Here is a 12,907-nt window from a genome sequence, read left to right as displayed (position 1 = left end):
CACTACGACTTCTACTAGTAGCTTGTAAAAGTCTATGGTAGATAATTGTTAGTGGTCACGTTATCTACACACTCCTGTGTACCTAGCAGCGTTATCTATGCACTGCCATTTCCCTGACCACCCATTGTGAGTTACTTCCAGCCTCAAGTACTGTCCTAGGTCATGTCAGTCATTCTTTCCAACTCTGGACTGGGTATCACTCTCCTATCCCCAGTTCACAGTTGGGGAAACCAAGGCATAGACCCCTGAGTGCATGTTCACAGGTACACAGAGGGTGAATGTCGGAACCAAGAGCAAGCTCACAGCTGTTAATTCAGATCCATTTGCTGCCCTCACAAAATCATGAGGCAAGACCCTGCACTGGACTCATTGGAAATCAAATTGCAGTACCTGGGATGGCTCAGCCCTTGGGATCAATCTGCAGGAAACCTGATTGAGGAAGCACTGGGCGACCAGAGTGCTCCAGGACACATGCTGGCCTTTTGCTTTGCGTTTATAGAGCAATGCACATTATTAGCTAATAAAGTGTTATCAAGTGCTGAATTTACCAGGCTCAATCTAATAGGGAGGTCACAATGGCTTATAATTAAGTAATTAGGCCCACTCAGTGTTAGGAGAATGCTTAATGCTGAATTGTAGCATTAGCCCTGGCTCATTGTCAGTAGAGAAATGGTGCTTTTAACTGGGCTCTTTGATTTGGTATATGAATTTCATATCATATCATATCATATGATATCATATCATATGTAATTATGTAATGCGGATATCTGCCAGGCCATGGTAGCTGTTTTTAATTTGAGTGTTGCTGCAGAGTAGATTAGGACTCAGCAATCCTGGGTCCTGGGACCATCAACTACCTACCACTGCCATATGGCTCCAGCAAGCCATCTCCCTGCACTTTTTCCCCATCCTGTGTTCATTAATGATGAACTGACTGGTTGACAGCTTCACTGTATTCATTGTTGAGTAACTGTGGTTTCTGCAGAATCTGTTAGAACTTGCATTATTTTCCTAAACTGATGAAGTCATGCAAGTGAATTGAATAGAGAATGAGGAGAGAAAAATCTTTGAAAATGATGTAGTAAATGTTGAAGAATATTTCTTGTCAGATTCTCACCAGAGGCTGTATTCTGCCTGACACATAGCCCGTGTGGTCATTTAAATAGTGGATGATTAGATACACAAATTAAGGAATGGAAGAATTTATAAAAATAAGTTTTGGAGTTACCATATTCTACTATAACAGTTGTCATTTAGGATCACAGATACCTTGATGTTGGGCTTCCCAGCCTCCAAAATGGAGCTGCGAACATTTGTTCATTGTATACCCAGTCTGTGGTGGTGTGTGACAGCATTCAGAAGGTCATTGAGTTTCCTCATGATTCAAATGAAAACTTACGTATCATGGTCATACCCAGTGGCATAAGGAATATAAAATATCTGAAACTCAGGTCAGCCATTCCAAGGTTGACTCTTGCATATAATTTTGCAATTAATAAAGTCATTTTGTACTTACATTACAGAAAAGTAATTTTTTTTCCAAATCATATAGTACATAAATATCCAACTCAGTTTGTCATACATAATTTACCACCTCAATTAAAAGTTTCAAATTAGTCTGTGTGAGATGTTTCAAATAACTGCAACATAGGAGAGATGGGAATGACCATCATCTGCACAAGGAGATGTCTGTGGGACTAGTCATTCCTTGTTCCATGGACACAAGTGTGACACAGATACACCCCATGGGGAAGCCTGATTGCCAATGCTGAACACCAGCGCTCTGCTCAGAACCTGGCATACAGCAGATGATTGATAAATATTTAGTTAATAAATGGATGAATATATTTTGTAGCAAAAATCATATAAATATATTAATCTGGAATTATGGGTAAGACAGACTTACAGCATGTACTTTAAAGCAAAATATTCACTATTCCATATACAGTAGGGTAGTCTAAGTAGAAAGGAAAAACATTCACTGAAATGGCATTAAAATGACTTCACTTTATTGATGTGTCACCAATGTGATGTGCTTCAAAAAATGAAGGGACAAGTAGATTTACACTGCTTTAATTTCCAGATAAGTGCCTGTGTGTCTCAATATCTTCTTAGCAGAAAGGACAACCTCTTCCTAATCACACATTGCTCAAGAAGCCCTGGGCTTACGTAATGAAATGGGGCCCTGTTCTGAAAGCCACACTAGGAGAGAACAGAATCACCTCAATCCTTGGCTGCTGGGGCCCACCCCTGGCACACAGGATCTCTGTTGAAGTGTGATCTGTGAAGACTCTACAACTTTAATGATGAACTGCATGCTGGTCCAGGTGTCTGCACAGGCCACGGGCCCCCACTGTGTGCTCATGGTTTATAACTCATTAGTCAACTCCTGTGACTCCAACATGTGTCCCTTCCAAAACCCACACTTGACATTTAATTGCCAAGGTAACGATATCATGAGGTGGGACCTTTAAGAGATGGTAGGGCTGTGGGGACTTCTGGGTGTGATGACTATTACTACAAAAGGCACATTCAGCCCCTTTAGTCTCTTGGTTCTTCTGCAATGCAGTAGAGCAGCAAAAGGGCTGTCACAGTTGCAGACACCTTGATGTTGGGCTTCCCAGCCTCCAGAATGGAGCTTCGAACCTTTGTTCATTGTACACCCAGTCTGTGGTGGTGTGTGACAGCATTCAGAAGGTCTTTGCTCTTCAAAGCACAGCCTTTATGTTGGGCTAGTGGGCCCACAGGACTTGCCTGCTCACAATGAAACCAACGACTCATCTACCAGAAAGGTTTGGCTCTGTGAGATGTCCGAGTCCCCATCCTGGGCTCCACATTTACTCCCAGGAATGAGTTGTCCGTGCCTGTTCCACACGGTATGCTGATACCTCCATGGCAGGGAAAGTTCAGTCCCCATCTAAAAGCTCCCTAAATTTCAAACTCAGAAAGAAGGAGGAGGAGGACAAGGAGGAGGAGGAGCCTCAAGCCTCAAGACCATGATTCCTTCCTCCATGGGTCCTTCTTTCCCAGGAGCTCCTGGTTTCTTACTCAGGTTGTTCCAGCAACAGCGTCTCCAGCATGGAGCCACAGCGGGCAGCCTTCTACACCCTGGCAGCAGTGCTCCTGCCCCGCCAGCTGGCAGGCTCACCTGACCACAGGAAGTCCCTCTGTCCTTCTCTGGAAACACAGTGAACGTCTGTTTCAAAGTGGCTTTCTCTTCCACCTCTTCCTGGAAGTGGTGAGAAGAAATAATGAAGCTTGGCTTCAAGGTGACTTTCTGGCCTTCCCGTTCCTGGAAACAGCCGGGAAATTACCTGGGTAAAGAGCCATCGTTATTTGCACCTTTATCTTATCAGGAAGCTGATTTGGGTTTTGAGAGTTTTACAGTTAAAACCATACTTCTTTGCTCATCCATATTTTATTTTTATTATGGAAATTGAACAGGTCTTAATTCTTGTTTCATTTGAGCTCAGATTTACTGGTCAATCCAAGGACACACAGTTGGAAAGTACAGGGGGCCAATCTAGAGCTCTCTAAAGGAGATTGGATTCTGAGCAACATTTTATATGCAGTCCAAGATCCTGACCTATTCCCACTTTAGACTGCACTGACCTCTAGGAGGGGTCTTTCATGGTGCTTTTAACTGGGCTCTTTGGTTTGGTATATGGTATATGGTTTGGTATGGCCTCGGTTTGAAGAGATTCATTGATGTCTTCTGGGTGTTTCATTTACATTTTACATTCCAGCCCTCATTTGGCTGGCCCTTGCCCTGGGGAGCCGAGGGACTAGCTTTCAGGTTTTGGTTGTTGAGCACAGAACTGATTTGGGCGGGGGGTGGGTCCTATGTGCAGGCAGAGCCATTAGCACTTCTTGGAATTAGGATTGGGGTTCAGTCGTCAGCTCAGTGCTGGTGAGAGTGTGTTGGCTCAGGCCCTGAGGTGCAGGGCCCATGTCAGGTGAGAAGCTCCTGCACTTGCAACCCACATTGGTGCTGCAGGGGACTCAGGGGACAGGGGGCTCATCATTGGAATTTTAAACATTCAGAGATTCCTGAACATGCTAAATACTCATGTCACTCATTTTTGGGGGAGGAAGGAGGAAATATCAAGACCTAAAACTATTTTTACTCTTGTCCTCTGGCCTGAAATTCCAGATTACATTGTTTAAAACACACTCCTGGTTCAATGGAGACTGCTGAAGAGCTCTTCTTCCCTCCTCCACCCCATTCTCTGTCCTCTACTCCCCTCCTCTTTTTCCCCATCCTCTTCTCCCTCTGCCAAACCTTCTTTCCATCTTTCACTTTATTCTCCTAAAGCTCCAACTCTCCTTAAGTGAGGGCCCAACACAGACAGGACAGGGAGAAGACAGACATTTGGGAAGACTTGCATCTACACCTTATGGGACACACTGGAACAGATCTGGTTGTCAGATAATAAGTAAAAATGCCCTGGAGAGAAATGTGGTCCTTCACCCTCAGACAGGAGAGGACAGCATTGCAAGTGTGCATTAGGTCTTGAAGGGTAAGAAAGGACACTTCTCTCTGGGTGCCCGGTGCCTTGTTTCTGGAGAAGAAGGGGAAGTGCAAATGATGCAGATGGGTCCCTTCCATCGACAGGGAAGGCTGTGACAAAGGAGCAGGGAGCCTGTACAGTGCACCCTGGGTGTGGCTTGCTGAGTAGAGGACAGCAGCGATTCCCACAGAATGTCAGAAAGAAGGAGCAAGGACAGGGGCAGGTGTCCAAATGTGGACTGTCGTTGCTGGAGAGCAGAGATCCCACAGGTGACCGCGGCTTCAGCGAGTTCTGCAGTCTGATGGGTGTCCCATGGGTGAGCCTTCCCTAGCAAAGAGACTCCTGCTTTAGGTTCTATTTAATAGGATGGGAAAACGACATAGAAAATCCCCCAGGGCATGAATAGGGCCTCATCCTGGGCTTCACATTTAGCTTTGACATTTAGCAATTTTCAGTCACTATGGCTTGAGCCCTGGGGTCCCCTTTGCCAATCTGCTCAAAACCAGAAATGTTTCCCTTCCCTAAAAGATGTGGCTGATGGAAATACATTCACCAGCAAGTTCTCAGAATGTTCTTGAAAACACAGTTAAAAAGCGGTAGCCTTGGATATGGCAGGTCTGTGTGCCAGGTCAGAGGATCTCGATCCGCTTCTCCCATTTCTGTCCACAGAAATCCCAGGAGGTCAGTGTGGACATGCCCATTTTTCACATGGAAAGCTTCTGTTATAAGAGGTGATGTCACTTGCCCCAAAAGGCAGGTGATTGACCTGTTTTCCTGGCTGTCCCTTTAGGCAGCAGATGGCCCGTGCTGCTCTGACCTTCAGAGTCTTTACCTCATCCATCCCCTGCCATGTTGTCAGGCTGGCTTATAGATCAACTAGGCCCTGACGGTGACAGAGAAAGGGCTGGGACAGCAAACAAAAATGGGATTCTGTGCAGAGTTCTTTCTATTTAAAAGCACCTGCCTCTGAATCCAGCAGGACTCAACGGGGCTCCACCATGCAGTGCGGACCAGAGCAGGCACCTCTTGGCACCCTTGAGATCACCCTTGGATGCTGCGTGTAGCTGAACAGGTGCCACTTAGATGTCACTGTGTGTTGGGAGGTGACAGAGAGCCCTGCTTCCTAGGCATGCTTTAAGCCATGGGGTATGCTGCACGAGGTCGTAGGGCAGGTTTTCTTTTTTGGTTGGACTGATTTTCTTGTAATTTTTGACACCTTTACCTACCATGCTATTTCTTTCTTTCTGCTGTGCTTTATCAAGTGCCTACCTTTTGCTAGAACATTAGAGAAATGTCTTCATTCACCTAGAGTTTATTGACTCAGTTCTTAAATAGGTCGATATAGGATGAGTCCACACAGTGCCTCATCAGAGAATAATGTCTTAGCTCAGGTTACTGTGACAGGTGCCATAAGTTGGGTGGCATATAAGTAACAGAAATTCACTTCTCATAGTTTTGGAGAGTGGAGGCCTGAGGTCAGGGTGCCAGCACCATGGGGTTCTGGTGAGGACCCTCTTCTGGACTTGTGGATGGATGACTTCTCCCTGCATTCTCTCATGACGGAATGAAGGGTTAATTCTCTGATCTCTTATCAAAAGGGCACTAATCCCATTCATAAGGACATCACCCTGTGACCTCATCCCTCCCAAAGGCCCTCCCTCCAAACACTGTCACACTGGAAATTAGATTCTAACATAAGAACTCCAGGGAAACACAGCACTCAGTTCATAACAAGGAAGTGTTAAGACATCTGTGTCTTAGTTTTTGAGCCTCAGTTTTTTTATCTGTAGTGAAGCTTACCCTAGGAATTTACTAAGAGGGTTAAAGTGAGTAACACTTATAAAGCACTTTTGGAAGCTCTAAATGCCACCCAGTAGGTCATTGTTTTGAGTAAGTAATTATTCCTTTATGCAAATTTAATGTTATTTTAGAATACTTACATATTTTTCTGACAGTATATTGTACGTATTAAGTTTATGGAGGAATTCACCTCTGTATCCCATTGTAACCCTGGCCAGTGGATGCAGTAAGGTCTCTTAACCTCATTATCTTTCTGAAATTCAGCTTAACATTGAAAATAGTATTCAGGGATTGTGGCATATAAAAAAACATTGGAGCAAACACACCCAGATGAGTTCTTCACATCATATGTGATATGCAAACATCTTTCAGGAGAGATGGGTCTGTGGGTTTCTACCCCTCTCATTCCCTATCTTTCTTGATTCCAGGATGGGGGAAGTATGGGAAGACTCACAGAGGAGGGGACAAGTGACTGGGTGAGGAATTTAGCAGGCCAGGTACTAAATCCCAGCCAGGAACACTGCCCAGAGCATAAGTGGCCTGTTGAGGTCAGATGGCTTCTAAGACATTGAATTTCTCCCAATGAAACCAGAGTTTGAGATGAAGTTCGATTCTCCATTTCTCCTGGTGTGGGGTCCTGTGTAAGCTGCTGGCCTCTGTAGCTGAGAAAGCCCCATTTTAGTGTTAGCAGCTAATCACAGCGGGGATGCCTACTGGCATCAGCTTTGAGGGTCACAGCTAGCAAAGCTCAATTCTTCTCCAGGGCTGTGGAGTGGCATATTGAAGCTCTTGGTGTTACCACTCTAAATGGTGCACTATGCCCTCCAGTGTTGCAACAGACCCCAGCAGCTCACCACCAACTTCTTTCCTGGTTCTTATCTCCTAAATCTAAAGAATGAAACTCCCAGACAATGGAAGGCAAGAGTAGAGGAGTAACATTTATCCCAATGTTAATAGAAATAGAACTCTGGGAAGGGCAAGAGGGAACCCCAATAGGGCTTGCCACCTGAGCGTACTAGTCTAGGGCTTCCTATTGCACTTGGTCAATGCTAGTGGTGCCAAGTTAGGCTAATCAGGGTTTGGAAAAGTACCAATGTTATTAGCTGACCCTTAAGTCTGAACTTCCATTCAGGTCTGCCCCACTTATATTTTCTTACTGTAGGAAGTAGGAGGCTGAGGTCATTGGACAGTGGATGATGGGGGTTCAGAGCTTCGGAGAAATGGGTGTAGTGGGTGTCCACACCAGGCCTGGGCCAGGTTACCACAAGGTAACAGGTTGGCATGCCCTGGCTTGCCACGGCCCTCGTTTGCTGCACATCAGGCCCACGCCACCTATGCTCTAGCCCTCCCGGGTTTCCACTCCATAGCTCCAGGACAAGGACTTGGCTTCCCTGAGATACCAGCCCCACTGGATAACCACATGTGTGGGGGTGTCATTCATGCATGCTTTTAAGCTTTGGAAATTGCAATGCAGTTTGGGGTTTGGGATTGTTACTTTCCTAAAGTGACACCTGATGGGGCTGAAGGCACAGGGTGGCGTTGGAGTTCATGAGCACCTTCTGATTCTTGTTTTGCAGAGAGCAGCACCCTGCATTCCGCCTGTGTCCATGAGAGCACTGTGCACAGCCGGGTCTTCCAGATCTTATACAGGAATGAAGAGGTGCCCATAAATGATGCCATGATCTTTCGAGCTCATTTGCTCCTTGATGGTGAAAGGGTAAGTCGTGAATCAACCACCAGCCCAAGATGCTATTCTCCCTCTTGACCAGTTCCTCTCATTGCTAGGTAAATGGTAAGTGAAGGTGAAGCCAGAGACCAAGTCTGAAATCTGACAGATGGGAACTCATGATGTTAGGGCATTCATGCACTTGCTTACAGATGCATACTTTACTCATCCTTTCATTCACGGGCTTGCTCATCTCATGAGGTCTCGGGGCAAGCATCTCCATTGTCTCTCTTCCATTCCTCACTTGTCTGTCTGTGCATCCATTCAGGCACTCTGTCATGAATCAGTCAGCATAGGTTTTTGAGTATCTTCTTCTTGCAAAGCCTGTGTTGGGCTCTTGGATGAGAGACAGAGATGAAGAAGGCAGCAGGACCTCAGCCTTTCAGGGGTGAATTCTTCAGTAGGGACAAAGATGTTTAAACAAGCATCTTGGTAAATGATGTGCACTATGCTGGCTACATAGGGAAGAATAAAGGGAAGCCAAGGGTGGAGAACTGAGCTCTGGGACCACAAAGCTGCTGCTCATCAACCCCTTCACAAAGGAGATGGCTTTCAGACCTACCTGCTAAGAGTCTATCAGACGGAGACAGAGAAAGAACATCCCAGGAAAGGGAATGGCAGGAATGACAGCGGAGAGACCTTGGCTCGCCATTGAAAATTCCTCACGCATCAAATTAACACATTTCAAAGGAGGATATGGAGTCCAAACCATTGCTCTCACTCCCTAGCCCCACTCAAATCCCTGGTGCCACATTCCTGTTGATTATTTCTTGATAGAATCCCTTTCAGGATGTGGAAAAGTGCTCCTCTTTTAGGAAAACTTAATTAGAGTCCTCCTGCTTCATTCCCATGTGGTGTGCATAGCAGCTTCTCTGGCCACGTGTTTCTCCTGTCCCTCAGCTTTTGGTCCAACTTTTGTGCTCTAGGTAGTGACCAGGATTTCCTGTGTGGCTAAAAGTAAGTGCTGCCACTTGTTTCCCATTTATCCACCCATCTCTCTATTTCTCCAAGATTCACTGACCCTCACTAAGTATGTCCCATACTGGAGATAAATAGGGAAAGAGAACACCTGGTGTTTGGTGCTTCTATTTCAATGTTACCTCTTGGCATGATTTCATTTTAATTTCCTGTTTCTTGATACGGCCCTTACAAATTTAAAGCCTTTTGAGTTGAACCTCATGAGATCCTAAAACATCCCAAGGTTAAATGGGAGCCTGTTTCATAGGATATATTGTTTTTTTTTCTCCATGTCAAATTATTTACCTATATAAAATAATAATTCATTATTGTTAGCGGTAATCCATATGGCAGCAAACAATGTTGCAACTAATCATTATATCCAAATCAGTGATAATTAAAGTTAATTGGATATGTCTGAAAACCTGTGTATTCGGAATGCATGCATGGATTCTTTTCCAGTGCATATCTACCTGCTTGTGACAGCCAAAATACTGCTTACAGCCTGCGGCTGGGTAAGACAGAGGATATGTCCAGGAATGAATGCATCCGTCTCTATGAACAACAGACATCGGCACAGTGGATGCTTGTCCGGCAGGCATATCTTGCCACGAGCCATGGGGAATTCCCACATGGAGAGGATTCAGTGCTCACAGTGAGGCTGCAGAGGAGTTCAAGGGATGGCCAGGGAGAGAACTAGTCCATCACAGTTAAGAAATGTGATGAGATGTTTCAATAGAACTTGCAAAGAGCAAGTGTGGAGGTAGTGTGTGTGTGTGTGCGTGTTGTATATAAATGCTGTGGAAACCCACAGAAGTTTGAGGAAGGCTTACAATATACATGGGTTGGTAAAAGGGGACAAAAAAATAAAAGCAATGGAATGAGCCAGAGCAGAGGACAAACACAGAAAGGGAGAGAAGGCCTGGGGTAAATATAGCAGAACAAAATGCACACACATCCTCTGGACCTTGGCTAATGGCAGCCCACACATGGAGCACAGACTCCCAACTGGCAAAATGAAGAAGAAGACACAATCACAATGACAAGATGCCTGATGCTCTGAGGAGGAAGAAGAACAGATTGCTTCAATGTATGTGTGTGTGTGTGTGTGTGTGTGTCTGAACAATATTGCATTATATGGGTTTAAAAAGAAAAGCATTCCCCAAAGTGGGATTCCAGGGAGTACCCACATCATAGTTTTTTGGTAGAACTTGCACAAAATGCAGATCCTAGAGGCCACCGCAGCCTGGTGATTTAACAGAGCATTATGATTTGCAGGATGGGTTACTGGGTTGATTCAGAGTTTGGGAATGGAGGCACAGGTGGGATTTCCCTACCAACCAGTTAAGCACTTCTGAGACACAGGACAGCAGGACAGTGAGGAGTAAAACAGGGCAGATTTGAGGAAGAGAGCATCATGGCTTGTGGCACAGAAGGCACCACAGACACGGATCTGGAAAGGAAGGTTAAGAAGAGCATGGGGGTCACAGGGACCCCACTGAAGTCCACCTGTTCACCTTGGTCTAAAGGCAGGAGGATTTCCAGACTCAGTGGGAGGAGGGTTTGCACAGGTCATTCCTGCACAAATATGGGAAATGGGGCTCAGGAGACTAAGGGTATAGAAGCTGTCACTGCTGTTGCCCACATAAGAGTTGCAAGTGTCAAGGTAGAGGTTGGACAGGTGACCAGCAATAGGATGGACAGAAACCGTGCTGCAGGATGGCCCAGCACAGCCCATGGAAGAGGATCAGGTTAAGTCCAGAGATGGAGGACTTCACACAGAGATGACAACCAGTGATGTGGCCCTACTCTGTGGCATGAAGTTGCTGTCCAGGGTAGTTGGGAGAGGCAAAGATTCTACTGAAAGGTGATAGGCATCCAGGTTGTGTGGGAATAACCATCATGATGACTTTAACAGTAATGGTATCTTACATTTATTAGCGGGTACTGTGTGGCAGGCATTGTGTGGAGTATTCTCTTTGATTCACTGAAACATCATTGTGTTTTATTACTCCTGTCTTATGGATGAAGATCCTGAGATTAAGAGATGTTAAGTTATTGTCCTAAAGTCACCCCACCAGGAAGGAAAGGGGTAGAAAGAGGCTTCCAGCCCAGGTAGTCTAATCCCTGTGGGTAGGACCACTGTGGGGTTGGTGGCCCAGAACTAAAGAGGAAATAATCGGAATAATAATAACTAATATTTTTTTGAGAACTGTCAACCCCTTGTGTACATTATCATATTTAGTTCACACAACAACAACCCTATGGAGTAAGCATAATTTACTTCCATTTTACAGATGGAAATCAATGGAGAGGTGGGCTCAATGATAGCATCAGAATTGGCACCTCTGTAGCCTGCCTTCAGAAGCTCCCTCCTTAGCCACCAGTCCAAATGAGGATTGGGGGACAAGGGAAAACTGATGAGTCATTGTCATGAGTAGATTTGAAGCCAACAGGGAGAGGAGGTATAGCCTAGAACACAGGTTTGACCATGAGGATCAGAGCCCAGGGCAGAACCGGGCACATAAGACTCGCTCAAGGACCAAGCTTGGGAAAGCGACTTGACCATACAGAGCCTCAGTTTTCTCACTTGTAAATGGGGGACAATATTTCTTCATTCATAGTTTAATCTACATCAGGTAAGGTCTGCCACATAGCAACTTTTTCATAAGTATTAACTTCTTTTATTATTTCCATTATCATGCAAAAATACCTCAGGTCTTGTGAACCTAACCCTTGAAGGGAGATGTCTTTAACTGAGAAAAGACAGGGTTAGGGAAAGACGTGTATGCTGTGTAGTGTGTTTGTGTGCATACATATGTGTTGGAGGGGCGGTTAACAGCCCTTCATGAAATGAATGGTCACATAAGGTAATGACTTCATTTGGAATTAAGATTTATTGTGGTGTCAGTGAAGTCACAGCCAGGCTCAATCCAGCCACAGCTCCTAGGGAACTGCAGTGAGTTTAAAGCTGGAGCTCACAGGGAGTTTTCATTACCAAGGCAAATGCAGCTTGGAAGGTGGCTGGGGCCTTGCTTTGCCAGTCTTACTTCCAAGGAACTGGTGGCAAGAGGCTGCGTTGCTTTCATTGTGTGTGTGAAGTGAGGCTCGTGATTATGCAAAACAAATCTAGGAGAAGTTATTTATAGCATTTGGATTCAGCAAAATGTTAGCTTTCAAATGCTTTTTTTTAAACAACAATTTTTAAAACCCTAAGGACCTAAAGATAAATTCCATCCATATGTCTCTGCCTGAATTATGCTTAACCAGGAAGACGTTTCCCAAGAGGCCTTTGGATAGGAGATTTTTGTCCCTGCAGGATGAGCACATTCTTGCAAAGAAACAATCCCCACAAAAAAAGGTGGGATGGGAAGGGCTTTATTCCTCGAAGATGCACAGACACTTTCTTTGTAGCAGGCCCTATTCCTTGAGCTTGAGGTCCAGAAGTATGAAGAGCAGTGTCCCTTTAATGATAAGATTAGAAGGAACATCCAGCAAGAAAGTGGGGGGGGGGGGCTTAGCCACAGGCCAGACAGGCATCAGCAGTCAATGGTGAAGCAGTGGTAGGTGCAAGAAGAATTGCTTGATCCAAACCAACGCCAGCTCTGCACTGCCAGATCCAGGGATTTTATTTTTCCAGAACCTAGAAACCTGCAATTCGAATGGGAAATTGCCTGAATTTTAAATGTTTGCAACTTGTTCAAAACATTTTTTAAAATACCATGGGGATTAAACAAAACACGTTCACAGATAACATTTGGTTCCTGAGCTTCCAGCTATAAACCTGAAACAAACAATTCTAATACGAAGTACTAAATGCTAAGAGAAAAGAAGCAGGGTTCTGTGGGGTACCAAGGAGGACACACCCGGCCCAGGGATGGGGGCTGAGTCCTGTCACCTGTGTGCAATGCTG

The 12,907-nt window shown here is 45.2% G+C and overlaps 1 protein-coding gene across 1 annotated transcript in view; it reads left to right on the top strand.

The window, feature by feature from the left end:
* Nucleotides 1–12,907, top strand: part of Fam135b (family with sequence similarity 135 member B) — a 299,526-nt gene that overhangs the window by 184,297 nt on the left and 102,322 nt on the right. The window contains exon 4 of the mRNA XM_015486690.2: nt 7,889–8,028. Within this exon, the coding sequence (XP_015342176.1) occupies nt 7,889–8,028 (140 nt within the window). The remainder of the gene's footprint in view (nt 1–7,888; nt 8,029–12,907) is intronic.

Source organism: Marmota marmota, unplaced genomic scaffold (assembly GCF_001458135.2).
Source record: "Marmota marmota marmota unplaced genomic scaffold, marMar, whole genome shotgun sequence".
In the NCBI taxonomy this organism is placed as follows: Eukaryota; Metazoa; Chordata; class Mammalia; order Rodentia; family Sciuridae; genus Marmota; species Marmota marmota.
This window is presented reverse-complemented; position numbering and strand designations above follow the sequence as displayed.